We start from the raw sequence: 27,380 nt of genomic DNA on the forward strand, positions 1-27,380 counted from the left end.
TCCCTCTACCAAATTGTGTGATGCCCTCTTTACAAGGAGCAGGCAGCATAGAGAGGAAAGTGAAGACAAGATATCCATCCTGGCTCCCCTCCCCCTCATTATTTCAGGTCTGTGCTAAGTAGTCTCAGGCCAATATACATTACTGAAGCAGTTATCAACATAAATTCCAAACTAGAAAACTGATAACAGCAATGCCTGTCATGATTCTGTATTGTAAGTTAAGCTCTGGAACTTGTTGCCAGAGAATGTGGTGACAGCGGTGAGCATATCTGGGTTTAAGAAAGGTTTGGACAAGTCCATAGTCTGTTATTGAGAAGACATGGGGAAGCCACTGCTTGTTCTGGGATTGGTAGCATGGAGTGTTGCTATTATTTGGCTTTCTGTCAGGCACTTGTGACCTGGTTTGGCCACTGTTAGAAGCAGGATACTGGGCTAGAATGACCAATGGTCTGACCCAGTATGGCTGTTCTTATATTAGTGTGGAGAGTATCATTATCTTGTGCCACAATTTGGGTTCAAAGAAGAGCGACCAAAATGATAAAGGGGGTGGAACTCCTCTCGTATGAAGAAAGGCTAAAGAGGTTAGAGCTCTTCAGCTTGGAAAAGAGACTGATGAGGGGAGATATGATTGAGGGCTACAAAATCCTGAGTGGTGTAGAAGTAAATCAATTTTTTATTCGTTCCAAAAGTACAAAGACTAGGGGACACTTGAGGAAATTACATGGAAATAGTTTTAAAACAAATAGGAGGAAATATTTTTTTTTCACTCAACGAATAGTTAAGCTCTGGAACTCTTTGCTGGAGGATGTGGTAACAGCAGTTAGCGTATCTGGGTTTAAAAAAAGGTTTGGAGAAATTCCTGGAGGAAAAGTCCATAGTCTGCTATTGAGACAGACATGGGAAGCAACTGCTTGCCCTGGGATTTGTAGTTTGGAGTGTTGGCACAATTTGGGTTTCTGCCAGTTACTTGTGTCCTGACATGGCCACTGTTTGGAAAATAGGATACTGGGCTAGATGGATCACCGGTCTGACCCAGTGTGGCTACTCTTATGTTCTTATGATATTGCCTCTTGTGTAGGTTCCAGATGCTCTGCCACCATCTTGGGGTCATGCTGTAGCAGAGTAACTCTGTCGGTGCTGGAGTATGCCTTTATATCTGCTTGCCATTTCTTGGAGGCCACCACTGCTTAACAAACCAGCCCCAAAGGTCTAGCAATAAATAGGCAAGTGAGTTCTTTTAGGTCTATCACTGTAAATCTTAATTTTACTTGGGGGGGAGGGGGATCTTGGAGTTCAGAGCACTTCTCCTGGGCTGCCATTTCTTCCACCGATGTCATTTCCTCCCATCCACGTCCCTTTCTGTAAAGAGATGTTTCTTTAAATTACTTCTGAGTCTACCTCCTTCACACTTATCCTATGACCCCTCATTCCAGAGCTTTCTTTCAGTTGAAAGAGGCCTGCTTTCTGCATACATAGGTACGCAGCTATGGAATGCACTACCAACTGCTTTGAAAAAAAATACATGACCTAATCAACTTTCGGAAATCTTTGAAGACCCACCTCTTTAATAGAACATACCATAACGATCCATCATTTGAACTATAATGCATTACGGCTTTATCTGTTATTCCTCTAACATTCTCTCTATACATGATGATTTTTACACTATGTTTCCATGTTCTTATGTAGTTACCAATTATATATGTTAGTTTGTCATGACGATACCATGGCGGAGCAATGTAAGCCACATTGAGCCTGCAAATGTGTGGGAAAATGTGGGATACAAATGCAATAAATAAGTAAATAAAATAATTCAGATCTCCAGTGATGATGAAAAGTAAGAGTAAGCTTGTGATTAGTTACAGGTTAAGAACCAGAGAAGCCAAGGTTCAAAACTTGCTTCTCCCACTGAGGCTCCTTATGACTTTGGGCAAGCCACTTCACCCTTCATTGCCACAGGTACAGCTTAGATTGTGTGTCCTCAGGGACAGGGAAGTAACTTGTGTACCTGGTTGTAAGTTGCCTTGAGCTCAGTTTGGAAAAGCTGAGCAATTCAATCTGAAATCAAAATTCACTGTTTCTATTCACCCAATATTAGTTAGTCACATTAATTCTGTTAATTACCCAACCCTCCCTTTTACAGGCCACATGGCAATGCCAACACAGCCCATTCAAAGTGAATGGACTGTGTCGGCATTACTTAACCGACAGCCACTAGCATGGCTTTATAAAAGGGTGCCTTAGCATTTAGTCAATGTGTCTTTTACAACCATTGCTAAACTCTTGGCAGTTCATCTCATTTGGAAACCTTACAAATCTTGGGAATTACTCTTCAGTGCATATGAAGGTTTATTTTCCATTGACAAGCAGGATGAGTCAGGCACACAAGTGGATTGATGTCATTGCACATTGCCAAGGCAGAAGAGTGAGATGTCAAGGGGACGGGGCTTGGATGGATTCAAAATCTGGCCTTAGGAAGGGAAGGCATATATATGCATAAACATTTTAATGATGGGATTTTAAAGATGCTCCTTGGCATGTATAGGTTTTAATTGCTTGTTTGGGTTTGGTATGATTGGGGGAAGCGAGGTATTTCACTTTATATTATGAAAGCTGTGTTTTACTGTTAAGGGCTGTGGGTGTAAGGAACCCCACCCACAGCTTCCCTTTTTTCCTTCTATTAAAATTGTCAGTAAAGGAAAATAAATATATCTATTTTTAAAGTGCTTGTTTTGGGCAGTTCTTTACAGGAGGGATCAAGGGAGATCTCCTCCTTAATTACCCATTGTTTTTCCCTACAGAATTGAAAGTGCAGAAAGATTATTACCTCTCAGAAGCATTTACATATGTAGTTTTCCAAAATGGCAAATATACTTGTGTAAATGTCAGCACTTAACATCTTTAGGTTCTAACTTAAGCTTCACACATGTAAGTGTTGGTATGTACACAGTTGCCGTATTGAATCCATTGATATTTTCCACATTCACAATTGTAAAATGGATGCTCCCACTGCCCCTAGCTGCAGCATACATATATATTCCTGCATGCATTTTAGAAAAGGCTGTACGTCAGCAGATCCTTTTCTAAAATACCATCAGAACTGAGCACATCCTGCCCTAGATGTATTAATTTTGATTCCTACTTTCTAAGTAAAATGGCCTTCACATGCAAGGATGTGAGTAGCCCCAAGCTTTGGAGTCACCCGTTTCTCTGCCTGATTTAGTCCTACTTATCAATAGACAATGCGTTGTTGGTCATACTCTCCCTGATAATAGCTTTCGTTTTTGAGATATGGAACTACTGTAACTGAGAAGGATTGCATATGCTCAAAACTTTACACTGATTTCTAAGCTCTAGAAGAGCAGTTCCATCCTGGTGACATCGATGACATCATCCCACTTGTATACCTGATGAATTCTGCTGTCTTTGGAAAACATCTGTTACAGGTTAGCAAGTAGTAGTAGTATATTTGTTGTAATAAGTGAAAGAAAAGTGTTACAACTGTTGTATCATGTAAAATGAAAAGTTTTAAAATCATGGATGTAAGTGTCAGTTCTGTTCTGATTTCCCCACTATTTAAATATACAAGTATGAATGGTCTACTTGGCAAAAAGTGTGGCAGACTGTTTTTTTGCCTCAACAAATAGAAAATGATATTGAGGTAATCAAGATTCATTTACCAGAGTGTGTCTTTTAGACTCTATTTTTAAAGGGCTCCCTAGATGAAAGAGAGGATTATTAAAGTTATGAATGTATGAGTTAGTTTCTTTGAGAGTACTGATTTTAGAATGTTCTTGTATGAATGCCACGCTTGTTAAATAGTGTGGCAGGTAGCCTTGCTTCAATGCATGGAAAATGATCTTGAGTTATTACTTGTTTACAGAAGAGTCACCATTGACTACATTAGAGACTGCCTGATTGCTTGTGTTGTCTAGGAACTGTGTGCAGGGATATTTTAGAACTTAAAAAAAAATGTGTTTAATAAAATGTCCTGATGCTGGTGCATTTCAAGGTCTAACTTCCTAAAGTTGGTAGGTGGACAATAAGGGAGTCATTTTATAAAGACATTTTGGCATCTAAAATGGCTTTTAGAAAATTACCCCAGGAGTTGTGAATGTAAAAGTCTTTGTGGTGAAAAAAAGGTGTACACTGTTATTTGATCCCCATGTAGGCGTGTTAAGGAACAGAGTTTGGGCAGAGCATGAATGGGGATTACGATTTATGCATTTTGTTTATAAAATAAAATTACTAATGACTTCTAGTCCACTGTTTACCAAAGAGTTCAATGTGGATGACAAAAAAGATATTAGAGCTTACAGATCTTGAATATGTCTGTTAAAGCTGGAACGGATCAAAGGATCCTGCCTTCATCATCGGCCAAAAAACCTTATGATGTACTATATTTCCTGCTGGTATAGCTAGTCTCAAATCCACTAGTCAATTGTGTGAATTATTAATTCAATATACAGGAATATAATTTAGCACCACCACTTATCTTTCAAGTTGGTGCTTCTGGACCGCGTTGCCCAATTTCGTGCTGTACTCCACTCTCCTCTATTCATGTGCCGAGCTGACGTTGGCCAGCGTTTCGCAAGGCCATCATCGGCATCATCACCAGTGGCGTAGATAGTTGGGGCGCCAGGGGAGCGGCCGCTCCCCCAAACGGAGTTCTGCTAGTGCCTGTTTTTTTTTCGTCCTGTTGCACTGAAAATGTGCGCCGGCGGAAGTCCGCTCTCGCTCTCCCTGCGTCGTCAACCTGCCTCATCCTGGCTCCGCTTCTGATCATCACCTCCTTTTTCCTGCTTTACCATTCCTGTTCCAATGTACCCAAGCATCCTTCTGGCTTTTGCTGTCTTTTCTATATATTTGACCACCTTAAGATCATCAGCTTGGAGAAGAGACGGCTGAGGGGAGACATGATAGAGGTATATAAAATAATGAGTGGAGTGGAACAGGTGGATGTGAAGCGTCTGTTCACGCTTTCCAAAAATACTAGGACTAGGGGGCATGCGATGAAACTACAGTGTAGTAAATTTAAAACAAATCGGAGAAAATGTTTCTTCACCAAACGTGTAATTAAACTCTGGAATTCGTTGCCGGAGAAAGTGGTGAAGGCGGTTAGCTTAGCTGAGTTTAAAAAGGGGTTGGACGGTTTCCTAAAGGACAAGTCCATAAACTGCTACTAAACGGACTTGGAAAACTCCAAAATTCCAGGAATAACATGTATAGAATGTTTGTACGTTTGGGAAGCTTGCCAGGTGCCCTTGGCCTGGATTGGCCGCTGTCGTGGACAGGATGCTGGGCTCGATGGACCCTTGGTCTTTTCCCAGTATGGCATTACTTATGTACTTATGTACATGTGATCACAGCCAAGTTCCGCTCCTTTTTTGCACAGAATTACTTAATCCTCTAAACTGTATCACTCTTGCATTTTGTTTTTAGCTTTAAATCTTAGCTGCCAAATTCTGGACTATTTTTGAAGCTTCACAACACCCCTCCTCGTGTTATTCACAGGGGTGTCTACCCTGTTGCTGTTGTTGGTATCATCCGCAAAGAGTCAAACCTTACCATACAGCCTTTCCACACTATTGAATTACAAAAATATTAAAAAGAACTAGTCCATGAAACAATCCTTGTGCACACCATTAGTAACATCTCTTTTCTTAGAGTGAGATCAATTTACCTTTACCTTCTGTCGCCTTCCACTCAATAATTCAGTCAATTATTTTAGGGCCCATATGAGGGCACTTAGTTTATTTAAAAGTCCTTTAAGCAGAATTGTGTCAAAGGCTTTGCATTCTCCCCTGATCCAATTCTTTGGTTACCCAGTCAAAGAAATCACATCTGTTTATTCAGACTTTATGAAATAAACTGTATGCTGTTACCCAGATCAGAATTTGAAAAAGGGGTGAAAATACACCTGTTTATGTAGCTTTATACTTGGTATATGGATTGTAATATGTTATTATCTTCTCTGTATATTCAGTTATATGTATTCTATTATTACGTGTGTTTTACTGTTTCCCACCTAGTTAATAGGCAGGTAATAAATGTAAATAAATTCAACTAATAAATGAATCCAATTTGTCTTGACAAGACCTGCTTCTGGTAAAACTATGCTGCCTTGGGTCCTGCAATCCATTGGATTTCAGAAGCCTTGCTATTCTCTGTTTCAGAGGCATTTCCATTTATTTATTAACAACAGAGGTCAGAATAACACCTGTAGTTCCCAACCTCCTCCTTTCTTCCACTTTTGTGGAGAGGGACCACATCCACCCTTTTTCAGTTTTCCAGGGCCTCTCCTGAGAAGCACTGAAAAGGTCAGACAGCGGAGCCACCAGAACTTCTCTAGGTTTCTTCAGTATCTTGGATGTATGACAACCGTCCCTATTGCTTTTTCCACCTTTAGTTTAGCTAGCTCCTCATGAACACAGTCCTCTGAAAATCATTCAGGGTCTATCACCCTTCAATTCCTTTTTGTATTCATCTTCTGTGGTTCTACATATCTTATACATATTCATTATGGTTATTCAAAACACAGAAGCCTAAAACACTGAATATGAAGCCAGTATGTATGTATGTATGTATATATATATATATATATATATATATATATATATATAATTTATTTATTTATTTTAATTGAATTAAGCCAGCCCCATGGGAAAATTTCTCTCATTATGCCTCCTCTCACATTCACATAACATCAATACACCTACTGGAAAACTAAACAGGCCAGGTTAGTACATATAGATCCTGCATAGGGGTGAAGAGTGGTTGTAGGGCGGGGCAAAAACATGTTGTACCCACCCAAAATTGGCTCTCTGGCTACGCCACTGGTTCAAACACTGTAGATATTTAATTTCAGGAGTGGATGAGGTATAGGACCTTTGAAGCAGAGGGCACCTAGGTTTTATACAGTAATTTATATTTAAATGTTAATAGCATTTAATTCAGTATAATGTTAAGTTATATTTTATGGTACTAGTGATCTTGGTGGTTCATTTCAAGGTACTGTTAACTTACCTAGCTGGTTGGAATTATAACTAGTGGGCTAGTAATACTGACAATTGTAAAGTAATCTGTTCTCTGTTTTTCGCCCTCTAACAGAGCACACCACATGACTGAGAAATGAAGCCAGAGAACTTTTTTCTTGCATCTGTATTTGCCATTCTCCTTTTGTCTCTATGTTCTGGGAAACACGTCAGGATTTTTGAAGATATTAAAAGAGAAATATCTGGCTATTCTAGTATTGCCAATGAGATCATTGACCTCGCTGTTCATGGAAAGGCCCAGAACCGATCTTATGACCGGCTTGCACTTTTTGTTGATACCATAGGAAACAGAATGAGTGGCTCCAAAAACCTAGATCTGGCCATCAAATACATGTACAATGCTCTGCAAAAAGATGGCTTGGATAAAGTCTATTTGGAACCAGTAAAAGTGCCTCACTGGGAAAGGGGTGAAGAATTTGCCATGATGCTGGAGCCAAGGAACCAAAGCATTTCTATTTTAGGACTGGGAAATAGCATTGGAACCCCTCCACAAGGTAACTCTCTCTTGTGCTTGCTCTCTCTCTCTCTCTGTATATCTATCTATCTACCTATATAAAATATTTGCACAATTGTAGATTATTTAATTGTAGATTATTTATTTATTTAATTTTATTATATGTGACCATCTCTGGCAAAAGGTAACTAAAGTCACCAGAAACAGAAAATGAGGTTTTAATTAATTCTGTTAGAGCCATTTGTAATACAACAGTCTGTGGAAAAAAAAATAAAATTATAGAAGTTTAAACATGTAATTTTTTCAGACTGCTTATGGACCCGTAGCATGAAAAGTTGGCTATTCTCAACATTTTGAATCCGCTATTTTAGTCACCATTCCCAGAGATGATCACATATGTGTTTAAAAGCTGAGTAGTGATGTTACTCAGAGAATATGCTGCCTAAGTTTTATAACCAAACAGAACAGATGCCATGAAATCATAAGAATGTACCACTTTTATCTGTGCTTGAATGGAATTTGATTACTTAGAAGTGCCATTGTCAAGATACAGACCGTCACTGTGCTGATTCACTTTTAATGGAAACACGTGTTAATGATTATACCTGGAAACTCAGTGTGATGATATACAAATGCTGCTGTAATTTATTGACTATTCCATTGGGCTCATTTTCGAAAGAGAAGGACATCCATCTTTCGACATAAAACGGAAGATGGACGTCTTTCTCCCAGAGATGTCCAAGTCGGTATAATCGAAATCTGATTTTGGATGTCTCCAACTGCAGTCCGTAGCAAGGATGTCCAAATTTCAAGGGGGGCGTGTCGGAGGTGTGGCGAAGGCGGGACTTGGGTGTGCCTAACACGAGGATGTCTTTGACCCATAATTGAAAAAACAAGGACGTCCCTGACGAACACTTGGGCGTTTTCACCCGGATGTGTTTTTATTACGAATAAGGCACAAAAAGGTGCCCAAAATGACCAGATGACCACCAGAGAGAATCGGGGATGACCTCCCGTTACTCCCCCAGTGGTCACTAACCCCTCCCACCCTCAAAAAATATCTTTAAAAATATGTCATGCCAGCCTCAGATGTCATAGTCAGGTCCATGACAGCGCATGCAGGTCCCAGGAGCAATTTTAGTGGGTACTGCAGTGCAGTTCAGACAGGCGGACCCAGGCCCATATCCCCCTACCTGTTATATTTGTGGAGGAAATAGCGAATCCCTCCAAAACCCACCACAAACCCACTGTACCCACATCTAGGTGCCCCCCTTCACCCATAAGGGCTATGGTAGTGGTGTACTGTTGTGAGTAGTGGGTTTTGGGTGCCCGGTTGGTGTCCTGGCATGTCAGGGGGACCAGTGCACTAGAAATGCTGGCTCCTCCCACGTCCAAATAGCTTGCATTAGGACGTTTTTGACATGGAAGTCTTTGGTTTCGAAAATCGCCGAAAGTCAGAAACATCTATGTCTAGGGACGTCCAAATTTAAGGATTTGGATGTCTCTGACGTTATTTTCGAAACGAAATATGGACGTCCATCTTTTTTCAAAAATACGGGTTTCCCCGCCCCTGGATTTCACTGTTTTGCAAGGACGGCCAAATTGCAACTTGGATGTTTCTTCCGAAAATGCTCCTCTATATCTATGTGATGCTTTTACTGTATTGTGAGTCTTTATTTTGTTGTGCTTACATAATAATGATAGCATGGACTGAATGGAGGTATTCCTTTACTGGACACCAGGGATCAGTGGCATAGCCAGACATGGTATTTTGGGTGGGCTTGGGCGCATAATTCCTCCCGTCCACGTTTTCTGCCCCCACCCCTCCCCATGACCCCAAGAAATAAAATAAATACCTGAGCTGGCGGGGATCCCCAAGTCCCGCTAGATAGAAGAGATCCTCCAGCGGCCAGAACAGGTTATTCCCTTACTTGCTACAGCTGGCAGCACTGTCTTCGTGCTGCTTCTGTACCAGTCTTTCCCCTCCTGCATATGCTTAGTTTTCATGCATGCGTGAAAACTGAGCATGTGTGAGGGGACGGTGCGGCAACAAAGGAGAACAGTACCACTGCTGCAGCATGTAGGGGAATGACCTGTTCTTGCCTCCAGAAGATCTTTTCTAGCAGGCAGGGCTTGTAGATCCCTGCCACTCATTATCAAAAGGTGCCATAATTTTGGATGGGCCTGAGCCCAAACTAGATGGGCCCGGGTCCACCTGTGTCTACACCACTGTCAGAGATGTGCTTACATCTGTTATATGTGCGCTATTCCAGATGTGCAAGTGAAAATCCAAACTGAGTTATGTACATCTTTCTGCTGCTGTTCACCTCCTATATCACCCTTTTCACTGCATCGTTGACTAATCTGTAGCTTTCTAGAATAGCTAAAACAATGTGTAATGTTTTCTAGGTATCTCCATCACTTCTGATTCAAGGAGGGTGGAGTGTGAAGGGGAAGATACTTTTCTTATCTTTTGGGCTCATGTGGGACAGGGAGAGGATTCCTTTCAACTCCCAAGAACCTACTTTCAGTGGACTCTCCTTCAGCAGTCACCACACACTCATCCAAAAGAAGCTGCATTTCAGTCCAAGTTATCTTTATATACAAAATCTTTACTATAATAGGTGATAAAGCTCAGAGTTGCCAAAATACTAGTCAGATGACAAAAGTAATACAAGTTGAAAACCTTGGGCTTTGTCATCTTCTATGAAGTTCCAGCCTTCTTCTTCTCTGGATGAAACAGAGTACACTCTTGTTTAATCACTGAGTTCTCTGCTGCTGCTGTTCTTCTGTAGTCTCTCTTCTGGATGGTCCAAATTATGGCACCTGAAAAATATTCTTCAAACTCAAAATCCCAAGCTTGTTCACTATTTCTGCTTCATCTAGGGCGGAAATGTCTCCAAATGAGTTATTTTTGTGCATACCATGACGATAGTGAACCTCACTCCTAAGTCAGAGTATGTAGAATATGGTCTTAATCACTTACCTTGGCAAGCATTAGCAATAAAGTTATTTTCATTGTGCCAAAGAGAGCTTCCTGCTGGAGTTCATAAGATGTTACATGTATAGGCCATTTATCTAGGTGCACTTGGACATTTTTTAATGAGGCCTGTGGAACCCACATTTTCTTGGTCATAGACTGCATTTGATACTTACAGTGTCTTTTCTCTCTCTATGCGATCCACCAAGTAATCAAGGCCATCATTTTCCTGGCACTCAACTTTTTATCTGTCAGAATGAGGATGTCCCAGGTAATAAGGACCTGTTCATTCTCTGTGATTCTCTTACAGTCATAATCCCAGTGTTTTTCCAGTACAGCCGTATACAGAGTTTCCAATGAATGAGACAATGGTGTTCAGTTGTAGTGTTGCTTTGCTGAGATTTGGTAAAGATGTTATACAATGGGGTCACCACATGAGGGTACTCAGAAAGACTTGAGGAGATCATTCTTTCCCCTTCAGAGATAAACAGCAATCCACCAACTGCTGCTGTTGAATTCCATGCTGCACTCCCTTTGACCCCTTGCTTCATCTAGGCATTTTGAACCCACTGTGGATGTTTCTGTGGATAGAGTTTAAAAATCTCTTATGTCTCTAGCTTATAGCCCTGAGAATATAGAATCCCAAATATCTCAGAACTACTCTTCAGTTCGTCAGTCATTTTGAGTCTCAGAATCCTGATAGTCCAACTTCTTACTTGAGGGCTGACTCTATAGGTTTCTTGAGCAAAAACCTCCTCTTCCAAGATCCTTGGACAATGACTTCTAACCTTAGGCCTATAAGCCATATGACCTCTAGGTAGTCTGGTTGCTCTATCTGAGCTTCAACCCTCACCTGAACAAAGAAGAAGGGCAATTATTCTAACATTTTTATTTGTCCTTAGACTGATTTGGTACAATGGGACCCAACCCTGATTAGGCCAAGAACTCCTCCAGAGCTCAGTGCCCTATGTGAGAGTAGAGGGAAGATGAACAGAAAGAATGAAAATCCCTACATGACAGGTTTGTATACTCCTACATGACATCTCATTTCATTATCTCCTTCCATGGCCTTACAAAGAGGGGGCTTACACTCTCCTATCTAATAAATCCAGTGCTGTCAGGGAGAGGTGGTACCTTGTAGCACATAAGCACCATCACCTTCAGAAACTGAATTAAAATCTGAGGCTATGCACAAATCACTAACATCAGCAAATAGTAAGGAACTTTTTTGTGTGTGTGTCCAAGTATCTTTATTAACTTTGAAAAGTACAACGTACAAAAAAAAATGTGTACAACAAAATACTCAAAGAATTCAATGAGACCAAGCAGAACAATGAAAAACAATTTGTCAGGTGAATTGCTGGATGTGAAAATAAAGAAAGTCATCACCTTTCAAGTACAGTGTCTAGAAAATATCAGAAACATATCAAAGCTGTTAAGTAAGTATTTAAGTATTGGACATATAGGAGTCCAAACTAGACCATACACTTTAAGTGCCAATGGAGAAAGATCTTTCTTTTCTATTACTGAGACTTCAAATTGATGAAGTTGCAATACAGATTGCCACCAGAAATGAATATTTAGAAGAGAGTTATCTTTCCAATTGGATAGTACGGATTTTATAGCAACTGCTAATAAAATGTTGAGCAATTTAGAGTCATGTTTATCCAGAGAGGTGTCCAATGCCAGAGAACCAAAAATAATCATTTTCCAGGAGATTGGTTGTTGAATATGTAGAATTTTGGAAATAATGTTCCATGTCTTTTCCCAAAAGGCATGAGTGAGACTGCATTCAAAAAGATGTTTCAGAGTTCCAGGATATATCTTACATGGCCAACAGAGATTTTGAGGTAGTAGACCTGCAACTGCTAGTTTTTGTGGAGTCCAGACGACTGGATCATGTTAGTTGAGGTTACTGGTCGTCCAAGAAATTTCCATTGTTCTGATGTTAGTTTGTGTTCCAGATCTAGTTCCCATGAATGCATGAGGCCACATTTTGAAGATAATTCTTTTGATCTCAAAAAATTTGTATATATTAGAGACCATATGACCAGTACTAAATAGTTTCTCAACAAAGGAAATTATAGTCGGTTGCAGTGAAGAAAGTGTTTTAATATTTTCATTTCTGGTAAGGCAATGCTGCAATTGCAACCATCGAAAAAACTGATTAAAGAGTAATAGATATTTACTCTGCAATAAAGAAAAGGAATGCAGTGTTCCATTGGATAATAATTGATCTGTATAATATATGCCTTTGTTATACCAAGTTAATCAGAATATATATATGATTTGTTGATTTTAATAATGGGATTACTCCAAATTATGAAGTGTAATGAGTTCTCACTAGGGGTTTCCATATATTTATCTAGTTCAATCAAGCATTTATGAGATGAAACAATAACAGAATTATCTTGTAAGTGTTTCGGTATATAGAAAGGAATATGTTGTGGATGTAAGTATTGAGACCATAGTTCTTTTTCAATTTTCAACCATATAGGTTCATAACTGAAATGTGTAGGAATCCAATAACATGATTGTTGTGTTATGAACGCTTTGTGATATGTCCAGAAATCTGGAAAAGCAACACCAGCATGTTCTTTAGGATTTTTTAATGTTTTCAAAGCAATTTTTGGGACTTTGGAAGCCCACAAAAATTGTGATAGAAGTTTATCTATTTGTTGATAAACAGTGCGGGGGGAAAAAACTGGAATCATACTTAAAATAAAGTTAATTTTTGGCATTACTACCATTTCTATAGACTCCAATCTTCTCCACCAGGAAAGGTGCAATGGGTTCCATGAAAGAAGTAATTCTTTGATTATTGCAAGAATTTTCTTTGAATTAGATGTCGTGAGTAGATTCAAGATCTGGTAAGAGATCCAATCCAAGGTAACGAAAGCCACTAGATGACCAAACAAAATCAAAATGTGAGCTAATGGTTGGAGTGACATGTACATTAAGGGGTATTAACTCAGTTTTTTGTTTATTGATCTGGTAGCCTGAAAAATAAGAGTAAGTTTCTACCAGTTTTTAAAACTTTTCTATAGATTGTATAGGATTTGTGAAGAATAGTAGAACATTATCTGCATAGGCCGCTGCTTTGATTTCTTCATTTTTAAAGGAAATCCCATGTACATAAGTACATAAGTACATAAGTAGTGCCATACTGGGAAAGACCAAAGGTCCATCTAGCCCAGCATCCTGTCACCGACAGTGGCCAATCCAGGTCAAGGGCACCTGGCACGCTCCCCAAACGTAAAAACATTCCAGACAAGTTATACCTAAAAATGCGGAATTTTTCCAAGTCCATTTAATAGCGGTCTATGGACTTGTCCTTTAGGAATCTATCTAACCCCTTTTTAAACTCCGTCAAGCTAACCGCCCGTACCACGTTCTCCGGCAATGAATTCCAGAGTCTAATTACACGTTGGGTGAAGAAAAATTTTCTCCGATTCGTTTTAAATTTACCACACTGTAGCTTCAACTCATGCCCTCTAGTCCTAGTATTTTTGGATAGCGTGAACAGTCGCTTCACATCCACCCGATCCATTCCACTCATTATTTTATACACTTCTATCATATCTCCCCTCAGCCGTCTCTTCTCCAAGCTGAAAAGCCCTAGCCTTCTCAGCCTCTCTTCATAGTATAGTAGAATTATGACTGATGGAAATAAGTAGGGGTTCCAGAGCTAAATTAAATAGAAGAGGCGACAGCGGGCAGCCTTGTCTGGTGCCTCTCCTCAAACTTATTTGCTTTGATAGTGTATTATTTGCAATAATGCATGCAGAGGGATTAGTGTGTAGTATTTTAATTTTATTGATGAAAGAATCTGGTGCTCCAAATTTATGAAGGACAGAGAATAAGAAGTTCCATTCTACTCTATCGAATGCTTTTTCCAGCATCAATAGCCATTGCTATAACAGGTTGATCTAGAGATTTAGCAAGCAAGGAAATCTGGTGAAACAAGTGGGCATTGTCGATGATTAATCTCCCTGGCATAAACCCAACTTGATTGGGAGGAATAACAGAACCAATGATTAAACGCAGACAGTTACATAGGAGTTTTGCAAATATCTACGTTTAGTAGAGATATTGGCCGATAATTAGAGACCTGTGTAGGATCCTTATTAGGTTTTGGTATAATAGTGATAACTGCCTCAGAGAATCTATTGGGTGTTTTTAATGAAGAGTCATTTTCTAGTTGTTCAAATAAGTTGAGAAGGTTGGGGATCAAATCTTTACTAAATACTTTATAAAATTTGCTAGGAAGACCAGGTGCTTTCCTAGACTTTAATTGGTTAATAGAGATTAAGATTTCTTGATCAGTTATAGGGGAATGGAGTGAGTCTCTTTCTTTTGTGGACCAGGAAGGGAAAGAGATATTATTCAGAAAATGTTGTAGTTGAGATTGGGAATATGAGGTTTCTGATTGATAGAGTTCTGTATAAAATTTGTGAAAAGCTTCAAGTACATCTTTTGTTTTAGTATAAGAAATATCTGAATTTTTTTGTTTTATTATAGGTATCTGTGTTTTAATTCTTTTCCTTTTCAGATAGTTAGCAAGCATATGACTGCATTTATTCTGTTCAGCATACTGGGAATGATTGCGAATAAAGATCTCATGACCAGCTTTTATATTCCATAATCCTATATTTGTATTTGGTTTGATATATGGAATTGAGAATGTTTGGATTAGGGGATACAATATCTTGTTGTTCCAGTGATTTTAATTCATTCTTCCATAAAGGGGTTTATATCTTTCTTTATTTTAGTGTGCAGAGATTGCAATGGCCTTGAAAGCTTCCCAAATTGTGATTTGGTTTATGTTAGGATCTTGATTATAGGCAAAAAAAAAATCAATAATTGCATTTTTAATTCTGTTTTTGTAGTTATCATCCATTAATAATAGACTATTAAGTCTCCAGAAGGTTTTTTTTTTAATGAGGTAGATGTATTAAGTTGAAGAGTAATAGAGATTGCTGCATGATCTGAGATTGTAATTGGAGATATGTCTGAAGAAATGGTTGGTTCCAGTAAATTATTAGAAATTAAAAAATAATCAATTCTTGTAAAACCATGGCGAGGATTAGAAAAAAAAGTGTATTCTCTGGAATTTGGATCAATCAGATGATATATATTTATCATAGAGAGTAAGGCAGTATGTGCTTTAGGTATATAGTAAATTGTATTGTATTGTCTGTCTAACCATGTATCTAGAGGCATATTAAAATCACCAGCTGTGATAATGGGAACTGGAGGGTATTCTGCCAATTTTTCAGTTATTGTATGGAAAAAAAGAAGAGTCATCTTTGTTAGGGGCATAAACATTGAGCAAATTTAGTTCTACAACATTTACAACTATATTTAACAGAAGCCATCTTCCCTCTGCATCTTTTGTTTCTTTTTGAAGATTAACTGTTAATTTTTTAATCAAATATAATAGCAACTCCTCCCCTTTTTACCATCAGATGAAGACTGGTAGAATTCACCTAACCAATTACCAGTTTTGATGAAAAGCTGCATGTCAGGGAGATGTGTTTCTTGTAAAAACATGATTTGTGATTTCATTTTTTAAGAGCTAAACATATTTTTTCCTTTTTATTGGGTGTCGGAGCCCATGCACATTCCACCATCCCTCAGGCAGCACAAAACCTAGCTTTGTGTGAGTACTGACAAACTGTGTAATGGGTGCCTTATTAAATGGTACTCATTGAGGGGTGGGGGAGCAGGGGAGACTGATATGCACTGACCATGTGAGATTTTACAATGATCTCTCTCCTCGTGTCTTCTTTTCCTTCTCTATAACTGTCTGCCACTGCTTTCTTTTTGTTTTTCACTTTTCTTTCTCTGCGTTCATATCTACCCATTTGATTTTACCCTAATTCTCTATTTCTCTCACCCTCTTTTTAGATGAGAGGTGAAAAGGAGGAGACTATCTACTGGCTTGTCCTATCTTCCTCTCATCCTCTGCCCCCCCTCTCCTTTCTCAATTTCCTAGTCCCAATCCCATTTTTCACCCACTCCCTAGTCCTTCATTTCCATCCTCTATACTCATTCTCTCAGCCCTTATCTACCCTCCACTGCCTCTCATCCCCTCACCAGCTCCAGCTGCATCCCTGTCTCTCCTTCCTTCCTCTGTCTCCAGGCCATTCTTCTATCTCTTACCCTCTATCCCATCTCATATTGCCGTTCGCCATCTTTTAACCCCCAGTTCCACCCTCATTCAACCCCTTCAGAGATCTGTCCCCTTCCTCTCATTCCACCCCCCTTCCCCGAGTACCTTCATACCTTTTCAATGCTTCTCCTTCTTTCTACAGTCTTCCAGGACATTCACATTATATCTCAACCTTTCCCCACACTTTATCACCTGTCTCTTAGTCCTCATTTTGCTCATTCTCCCAAATCATCAAAATACACCCACTCATACCTACCAATTGCCAAATCTTCACTATCCCCTCAAAATTCCCTCTCCACTTCTCCCATTTATAATTCCCTGCTCTGCCCCCCCCCAACACTCTCCCACTCAATCACCAAGATCTAGTCATCTTCTGCTCTGTTCTCCTACCCCCCCCCCCCCCAAGTTCCATCCATCTTCTTCTCTTTCCAAGTCTCCGGTCCATTTCACATTTCTTATCTCTCCATGTCCACCCTCATTCCATCTGTGTCCCTAAATGTCCTAACATCTTCTCTCTGTGTATATGTCCCTGTCCCTATCCTTTCCCTCATGTTCAGCACCTGCCCTCTTTGTCAACACCCCTCCCAATGTGTCCAGCATCACCCCGCTGTGTTCATGGTCCCTCAAGTCCAGCTTCTCTCCCTCTCTTCCCTTTCTCCTCCATCCCTATCCTATGGCCAGTATGTGTCCCTCTCTCTCCCCTGTCCCCTTCTCCACGCTGGATAAGACATCTACCTCCTCTCTCCCCCCCCCCCCCCCCAGTCCTTCAAGCTTCAGTACACTGCAGTACCAGCAATTAAAACAGAGCTTCTCCAACTGGCTCCAGCAGCTCTCTTGCTAGCACGTCCTGCCTGAGCAAGAATAGGAAGTTACATCAGTTGAGGCAGGATGCGCTAGCAAGAGACCTTCTGGAGATGGTTGGTGATGTTCTGTCTTAATCACTGGAACTGCCGTCATGTAGTGTACTGAAGTTTGGAGGACCGAGGGGGGGGGGGAGGAGGAGGAGGAAAGGATTCGAGAGAGATACTGTATCAGGGTGGGGGAGGTGGTGCAAAATAAGGTTCTGGTCTGCGTCAGGAGAAGAGAGAGGTATGCTGGACCTCAGGAGGAAGACAGGAGAAACTGGGGTGGCAAGCCATTTTTGGGGGGTGACACTTGCCACCCCTGTAGCAACACCTATGTTGAAGAATGAGATAAATATTGAGAATATGAAGGTGATGGCCAATGAGTTAGTATTTGGTGAGAGAGAAAAGTGGCAGACTGTTATGGCAGCCTGTGAGCTCTGGTTTAAATATCTTGTAAGGACGTTTTAGCCTCTGCAGAGAGTTATATTGTTGTCTTAGTAAATGGTAAATGCACATTCTCATCTTGAACCTCACCCTTTGAGAGTTCTGTTAATAGAGCCATAGCACAGCTATCCTCCTCCAACACAGAAGACAGGCTACGTTCTTTGTCTGAGAGGGCGTGCAAAGATCCAGATAAAGGAAATGTAGAATTTCCTCTGAAGCAGTAGAGAACAAGAGTGAGTGATTAAAAAGAAAAGAAGCATCAGCATAATATCCCCCCCACCTCCCCACCCAATCTCACCCTCATCCCAGTACTGCAAGTGGAGCATCTCCTCTGCTTGCACATTCCAAATGCTAGCCCTGGATAAAATGAGCAGTGATCAGAAAGTGTAAATGAAAAGATATTGGTGACACAAGTTTGTTAAAACTTTTGTTATACCGCAATTGCCCATGAAAGGATCAAAGTGGTTTACAATGTGAAATATAAAATCAACAATTAACAAATAGGACAAGGAACACCATCATCATAAGACAGGATAGAAAAAGCTTAACAAATTACACGGATGGAACAAAAAGAGGGGTTTTTTTTTAAGTGAAGGCAATAATGTGCAAGAATAGAGAGGTTGAAATGGGTATAAAATAGGGGTAATAATAGTATAAACAGAAGTTCTCATAAAGAAAAGTAAGTATATGGTTCTCATCCCAGTGTGTTATTTTGTAGTATAAAATAGGGGTCCCGTTTTTAAAGCACAATTGGACCAAACCTATTGGGGTGGGCTTCATCTTACGCTGAATGTTATGAACATATGAGAATTGCATTTGTAAACTCCAAATGTGAAAGAACAGTTTAATGACTGGAAGGTAAGCATATGATACAATTTTTATCCATTCAGAAAATGGAAGGAACACATTTTTGCAGCTGTAAAAATGTCTTTCAGTTTACTCTCTGAATGTGGAGGAGAAATGGATGTATTATGGAAAAAAAGTAACCTGTGAGCGAGAAATGAAAAAAGGCATAGAAGAGGTAAAGAATGGCCTAAATTGCTGTTTGTTAAAGACAGGAGTGAGTGATAGGTGCATAACACTGGTGTTTGGGTGTCTTATGTATTCAGAGGATACATTATTCTAAAGAAATAAATGCATTCAGTGGCTGGATTTAAAGAGAAAATAATGAATAGCTAGTAATAGAGCCATTTCAATATCAGAGTAATGTATATGGTTATCTACTCTGGGAGTTGGTAAAAAAAAAAAAAAAACTTGGATAAGGGGCAGTGTGAACAGAAATAACTTAAACAAGATCAGCCAGTTGATTATGTTACTTCAGATGATAAGTTTATCTTTACTTGTTGGGATCTGTAAGAGAAATCACCTCAATCACTCAGCTACTGGCAGGCTAGCTTCTCTACCAGTGGCATAGCATAGGGCTCTAGGGAGGCACAGCTGATATATATGGTTCAAGGTTTTGTGTTAGGGGGATTGGAACTCAATGGAAGGGATCTCGGGCTTGGCCATCATGGAAGGGGTTCAGAACTCATGAGGGGATAGGGAAGGGGCTTAGATACTCTTAGTGGTGGTCAGGAAGGGGCTCAGATACTCTTGATGGGAGGGGCCCTTGGGCCTGGAGGGATGGGGTAGTCAGTAGGTGGATATTAGTTTGTGGGGTGCATTCCTGTGGCTTTTGGATTTATGGGGACTCTGCCTGGAGTGGATGTGGTAAATGTCCTGTGCGGTACATGCATTTACCGCACAGCAATTGCACTTACCCTGTGTTATGTTTTGCAGTTTACACAGGTAATACAAACAGTTACTGATCCTTCCAAAATTGGCATCCTGGACTTCCTAGCTAGCTGGTCTAACTGCTGATGTCTATCTTTCTTGACAGGGCTGTCCTTTCCTCTTCTGCAATGGGGACTGGACATATGTTTTCTAGGCCTGCCCAAGTTTTGCCCAAAACACGCCCAGACCATGCCTCTTGCTAGATGCACATTCTTCAGTTGTTGAGTTTAATAGCTTGAATTTATAAAATCAGGATTTGGATATTTATGTGATGGACGTCTAAGTGCCAGTTTATGAACGTCTAAAATCAGCACCTTTGTTTTCTTGACTCTCTAACTGTGTGTGTTTATAAACTTACTGTATGGTGGATCCTATATTCTGGTTTTATGGTTTATTGCTGTTCTCTGTAAAAATGTTAGTTTTCTTTTGAATGGATATTTTTATTCATTCTGAGGTGGACTTATTTTAGATTGTAAACTGTCTGGCTAAACCTTTTTGTACAAATGGCGGTCAAGTAAGTCATTATAATAAATACAAATAAACTCAAGAAAACAAGAGATTTTGGGAAACACAGCCAGATCTTCAGTCCTCAACAGTGAGTCCAGTAGAAACTGTCAGTGCAGAGCTGACCCCAGTTGAAAGGTGGCTTTGTGGATAACTTCACCCTGGCCAGGTGTAAATGATGCAAACCAGAGAGGGGAGAGTGTAGCACATGTTGGGAATTGATAAGAATAACTATACTATCCACATGCATGTGCAACGTGATAAGTAAACCCAAGGTGTCTGTGAGCTTCAGCATTTGAAGTGCTCAGATTTTCCTGTTTCCACACACCTGTAAAGCCTCATTCTACCAGGATCTTGGTACTAAAATCACTGCAGTGCCATTATAAATAATTTCATTTTGTAACAGGTGCACATAAGTATGCCATTCTCATGTTCAAAGAGAATTTTCAGAAATCACAATTTCCCTTTACAAAACTCCATTCTGTTGTACTTTATTATGAAACTTTTTTCTATAATTTATGATATTTTGAGAAATGTATTAGAATTTAGGTGTTGTGTGTATATCGTGTACTCTCTAGTCTTCAAACATAGCTTTTGTGAGAGTAATTTTGCCTTTTTTAATGCAATGTATGTTTTTATTATACAGAGAAAATAAAATCACATTTTTTTCAAAGCTAATGCTTGTCAGAGTTGGCTTTTACTTTACAACACTTTCCCTGTTTCACAAAGAGTCTTCTTAACTCTAGAGCCTTCCTTGTCTAATGTTTTTCTTTCCTCAGAAAATGTATATTATTTTTAAGGTGTTCACTATTCACATTGCAGCATGGAGTGGGTTAAAGCATTTGGATGTCCATTCAGTCGGTAGCCTTTAAATTTGGGACACTTTGGTACTTACGATTCCTGATGCAGGCGCTGTGCGCCGAAACATGGCTCATGTCAGGTCTATGAATAGGGTCCATGAATTAAAGAATTGTTCCGGATTTGAAGGCTCTTGGTGCTTTTTATTTGCTTTCTCTATTCGCATTGAACATATGTAAAGGAGAAGGCCTGGTGCGAGATGGCTTCTTCAAACCAAAATAAACAAAAGGAAGGTTCAGAAATTTAATTGTATATCCAAGATTCAAACAACATATAAAACAAAGCTGATAAAATCAGAAGGTCATCTGTATTTCCAACTGATAAACATAAAACTAAAAAAAATTTTTTTGCTGTAATTCCAACAAATAAAAATAGGGCTCAACACACTGCTGCATTTCAGTGAAAAATGCCTGCGTTGGGAGTCACACAACCTGATAGTATTACATATAAATAGAATCAGCAAAAGTAGGTCAATGCACGTTTCTAAACATGTCCGGCTGCAGTCCTGTCTGAGCAAACCGCACAGAGAAATGTACCAGGCCTTCTCCTTCATGAGTTCTTTTGGTATAACCTTATTTTTTTTGTGTTTGATTTTTTCGTAGGGAAATTCTTCTTCTTTTCTTGTCTCTAGTTGCATTGGCCTTGGTTCATTCTGATTTTTGTTACTTCGTCATCATGGTTTCTGAGAAAATCATTAATTACATTTAAGTGTAACAATTGTATGTCTAAGATTTGGAGAAAGATCCATAATATTATGATGGCTGTCTTAACATTTATTTTGTAATGTACAAAGTATACATTGAGCATTGCTTAGAAATGTAAAGTATCATGTAGTTCAAGTTTTCAGTAATAAATCCACAGCACTTTTAATGGCTGAAATCTGTTTCTGATGACTTGCTCCAAGTCTGCTGTGTGACGCCTAATATGACATAAGTACAAGTGTTATAAATTAAAGCATCATGAAATATTATTCACAATGTTTGCATGCAATAAATCTAGTTTAAAATGACGGCATTCTGTAAAATGTGCATTTGCATGTGTTTTTCATTTGTGCTTTAAATGATACCATAGAGGTACCTAGTAATTGGGCGTAAGTGTTTCATTAGAGATAAGAGGGCCCCAAAAATACTGGTTGTGCTATCTGGTACCAATACAAATGTTTGTATTCTGAGCTTAAAAGTGCAAAATATAAGAACATAAGAATAGCCATACTGGATCAGGCCAATGGTGCATCTAGCCCAGTATCTTTCCTCTTCTCTTTCTGCTGAACAAGCTGACTAGCTTTTCATTTGCTAGTCTCTTAATTTTAACACACATTTGATGGTAATTGGCTTTTTCAGGATAGAGTGGGCCAGGGGCGTAGGCAGAAAACAGATTTTGGGTGGGCCTAGGCAAGAATTGGGTGGGCACCAAGTGTTCTCCCCCCCCCCCCCCCCAAAAAAAAAATAAATCTCAGCTGGTGGGAAAGCGCTTCTTTCCACCTTGGCAGCAGGAATGCACTGAAAACTGAGCATGCGCAGGTGCCGGTGTTGTGGAGAGTAGCGTTTTCGTTACCATCAGGGGGAAATCTTCAGCTGGTGGAGCTTGGGATTCCTACCAGTTACCACTAAACATGTGCTACTGTTGGGTGGGCCTGAGCCATAAATGGGTGGGCCCTGGCCCACCCAAGCCCACCTGTGGCTACGCCACTGGAGTGGGCAATTGGAATTAGAAAAGGTGCAAAGAAGGGCGATGAAAATGATAAAGGGGATGGGACGACTTCCCTATGAGGACAGGCTAAAGTGGCTAGGGCTTTTCAGCTTGGAGAAAAAGCAGCTGAAGGGAGATATGATAGAGGTCTGTAAAATAACGGGTGGAGTTGAACGGGTAGACGTGAAGCATCTGTTTATGCTTTCCAAAAATACTAGGACTAGGGGGCATGTGATGAAGCTACAAAGTAGTAAATTTAAAACGAATCCGAGAAAATATTTCTTCACTCAATGTGTAATTAAGCTCTGGAATTCGTTGCCAGAGAATGTGGTAGGGGCAGTTAGCTTAGCGGAGTTTTAAAAAGGTTTGGACGGCTTCCTAAAGGAAAATTCTATAGACCATTATTAAATTGGACTTGGGAAAATCCACTATTTCTGGGATAAGATTTTATACTTTTTTGGGATGTTGCCAGATATTTGACCTGGATTGGCCACTGTTGGAAACAGGATGCTGGGCTTGATGGACCTTTGGTCTGTCCCAGTGCGGTGATACTTACGTACTTATGTATTTATCCTGTTTCTAACAGTTGCCAATCAAGGTCAAAAGTACCTGGCAAAAATCCAGGTAGAACACCCGAAAACATTCTTTTTGCTGCATGTCACACCAAATTGTGTCACACGAATTCGAAGCCACCTGTTGGATAGTAATTAGTTTTTGAAGCTGTTCTTGTCTTCCTTCCCTGGTCATATCATTTCCTCCCTAGCAGGAATCTAGTGGTCTGGTCTGCTCGAATGTTTTTCCTTTTTTCCCTTTTCTCTTTCTGCTGAGCAAGCCGACTGGCTTTTCATCTGCTAATCATATAATTTTAACACACATTTGATGGTAATTGGCTTTTTCAAGATAGAGTGGGCAATTGGAGAGAGAGGAGTGAATATCCTCAAGCTGAAAAGTCAGTTTCTATGCTGTGCTCCTTGGGAGCATAAATGAACACAAAGAGCCAAATACTTGTTTCTTTGCTTCTATGGCCATAGGGTTCTGAAGTCCATGGAATACTGGGTCTCTCCCTGTCCATGTAGAAGTATATTTTTTGGGTTAGGAGACTCCCTGACCAAGTTACAGCAGGTCGGCAGGTTTCTGCTTTGGAACCTACTCTATTATGTGTTATAATATGATCATGTTTTATTATTATCACGCTACCCAAGATTCTTTTGCAATACTAAATGTATACTTTCCTACAAATTTCCACAATTCATGATGTATTGTAAGCCACATTGAGCCTGCAAAAAGGTGGGAAAATGTGGGATACAAATGCAATAAATAAATAAAAACCTAGAAACGTTTTCTTTGTTTTGATTAGGGGACTTCCTTACCATTAAATACCATTTGATTTGGGTACCACCTTGTGGAGACCCCCAGGGTCTCCCCATTATCTCCTATTTTGTGTAATGATTACTTGATAAACAAGGATTTTGGATTTTTTTCTTTGGATGCACGTTTTTATTCATATGTTGATGATATATTGCTTCTTGTCCCTGTTAGGGATAATTGGTTAGACACAATACTAATAGTTGCCAAATGTATTAATTTGATTCAATATTATAGCTCAATTCATGGCTTCAAATTAAATCCCAATAAGACTGAGTTACTTTGGCTTGCCCGTAAAGGAACTTTCATTCCTGACTTTTTTCAGTGACTAGTAATTTATCTATAAAAGTAGATCTTCAAAGACTTAGGAGATTATATTAGATACATTTCTCTCCTTTGAGCCACAGGTATGTTGTTTAACTCAAACTGTCTTTTTTTAAATTGTGTCATATTTGTGGTTCTTTGACAGGGCCCATTTTTCCATTTTGGTACACTCTAGTATAGTAATGAGTCATTTGGATTATTGTAATGTTTTTTATTCATCAGTATCAGAGAAATTACATTTGAAATTACAATTACTGCAAAATACTGACGCTAAACTTATTTTAGGTCTTAAGAAATTTGATAGTTCCACTTTTTCCCTTGCTGCTCTGCACTGGCTTCCCACTCATCTGAGAGTTTTTTGTTTCAGATAGCTTGTTTAGTTTTTAAGATATTTGATGATACATCTCCAGAATATCTTTTTTTAATTTGATTTCTTTTCCTTTGTCTCATGACAGCTCAAGATCATCAATTTCATTTGTTACTCCCTTCTTTTTCTGGTATCAAATATAGAAAGATTCTGGAGTCCTCATTCTGTTACCAGGCCCCTCATTTTTGGCTTTCACTTCCATATGTATTACAAAGTTCTTTTAGCTATTTTCAGTTTGGTAAAAATTTGAAGACTTATTTGTTTAAACATTACTTAGTATTTTTTTCTTTTTTTTATTAAATTCTATTTTTTTTTTTACATTTCTGTTAACCACTTTGAACCTGTCACGTACCACCGGATGCCACCACTCCGATGCCCTGCTGCTTTCACTGCGTGCCACCATTCCAGTCGCTGCCTCGCAGCGTAGATTTCCATTGTGGCCGCTGTGGTTTCCCGCCAGGTGCTACCAGCTTCCGGCGTGGGCAGGCTCTGCAGCACTGCGTACGCCTTGTAGTGCTATAGAAATGCTAAATAGTAGTAGTAGTAGCTCCTGTCTTATGGAAGGGCAGCTGCCAACAACACTAAAAAGAGTTATGGTGCGCCCTCTATTGAAAAAGAGCTCACTGGACCAGGACAAGCTCGAAAACTACCGACCAGTCTCTACCATTCTTTTCCTGGCAAAACTTATAGAACCGACAGTCTTCACTCAACTCGACTGGCTAATTGAAAGTAATTGGCTAAACCCATGTCAATCTGGCGTCAGACCTAGGTATGGAACAGAGACAGTGCTTGTGTCCCTTCTTGATGATCTGCACAGAAGCCGTGACAGGGGATCTGCCTTAATACAAGTGTTGCTCGATTTCTCGGCAGCCTTTGACATGGTTGACCATAATATCATGCTTACAAGAATGGCAGAAACAGGTATCAGTGGCACAGTATTTACTTAGTTCAAATCCTATCTGTCAGATAGACAACAATCATTACATTGATTACCTTGGGCACTGAACTGTGGGGTGCCACAGGGATCCATACTGTTTCTTATTCTTTAAATACACTGGCCCATTTTGTCTGAGGACCTTGAAAATCAAACATAGAGTTTTAAATTTAGCCCTGTAAGATACTGGTAGCCAGTGTAGCTTTCGCAGGAAGGGTGTGATATGGTCACGCCGCTTGCAGCCTTCTATCAGTCGTGCTGCAGCATTCTGAATTAGCTGGATCTGGTACAAACTCTTTTGGTTTGGCTAGTGTACAGGGCATTACAGAAGTCTAGTCGTGATGTTATCATGGCATAGACCACTGTTGTCAGACTCGTCTTTTCAATATATGGAGAGAGATTTCGTAGCTGCCGTAGGTGATAGAGACACCTTTTGAAGGTTGTTTGAATTTGTGGGATTAGAGTGAGTGATGAGTCCAGCAGTATCCCAAGATTCATGATCTGTGATTTTGGGGGGAGTTCATACTTCCCAAAAGGTATTTTAAAGTCTGGTATTTATTCCTCTTGTGTTTGGTATCCAAAGAATCTCAGTTTTATTTGATCTTTGCTCAGTATCCAGTCCAGACCCCAATCTCTAGACCAAGGGAGAAGGAGAAAGCAATGCTAATCAAATTATTTTTTTTTACCATTTGGGCACTCTAAAGTTCTTGCTCTATTTAAAGACTAGGAGACAGGAACCACAACAGCTTATATGGCTGCAACCATACAACCGGGAAATGAAAGACCTCTCAAATCCTTCATGCCTGCCATGGCTCAGCACCTGCCTGCAGTTAACTTAGCAGAGTTTAAAAAAAGGTTTGGACAGCTTCCTAAAAGAAAAGTCCATAAGCCATTATTAAAATGGACTTGGGAAAATCCACTGCTTATTTCTGGGATAAGCAGCATAAAATGTATTGTACTGTTTTGGGATCTTGCCAGGTACTTGTGACCTGGATTGGCCACTGTTGGAAACAGGATACTGGGCTTGATTGACCTTCGGTCTGTCCCAGTATGGCAACACTTATGTATTTATATGTACTTATGACACCCCTTTTGGGATCTGTAGAACTGTGAGTTTGTTCCAATTTAACATCCAAATTGTGCTGGCTGTATGTAAGATTGAAGAGGAGAAGAAGTTTTAAAAGACAGATGAGACTCTTCACAGAGCCTCACCTACTGGGAGAAAAGTGAAACACTGTAAAGGAGAAGTATAAATATTTTCTAAGACCTCTGCATTGCTACTGCCTCTTCTTAATGTCCCAAGAATTCTTATTTTGTTGAGTTCTTCAGTAAAGACTTATGGTTCAGAGCACATACAGCGGTGTGGCTTGAGTTTTTGTGTGGAAGGAGTATGCAATGGATGCATGGACTTAAGCCTTATTCAGCCTCTTGGGGGAATCTCCAGTCTCAGCCTATGTCCTAAAACAAGAATATTGTGTACCTGACTAGCTCTCATGTACAAGACCACACACTAGGCAGTCACCTGGGGTGACCCTAAAGGACAGGGCTTACATGTCAAAGAGAACTTATGCAAGATGTGGACTCTATAAATATGGGGGGGGGGGGGGGGGGGG

At 39.8% G+C, this 27,380-nt stretch overlaps 1 protein-coding gene across 4 annotated transcripts in view; it reads left to right on the plus strand.

Annotated features, from left to right (window-relative positions):
* CPQ (carboxypeptidase Q) overlaps nt 1-27,380 on the plus strand; it is a 418,318-nt gene that overhangs the window by 87,524 nt on the left and 303,414 nt on the right. For all 4 annotated transcript variants that reach the window (XM_030217024.1, XM_030217015.1, XM_030217038.1 and 1 more), the window contains one exon: nt 7,111-7,549. In XM_030217024.1, the coding sequence (XP_030072884.1) occupies nt 7,132-7,549 (418 nt within the window). In that variant the 5' untranslated portion in view covers nt 7,111-7,131. The remainder of the gene's footprint in view (nt 1-7,110; nt 7,550-27,380) is intronic.

Source organism: Microcaecilia unicolor, chromosome 1 (genome assembly GCF_901765095.1).
Source record: "Microcaecilia unicolor chromosome 1, aMicUni1.1, whole genome shotgun sequence".
Taxonomy (NCBI): domain Eukaryota; kingdom Metazoa; phylum Chordata; class Amphibia; order Gymnophiona; family Siphonopidae; genus Microcaecilia; species Microcaecilia unicolor.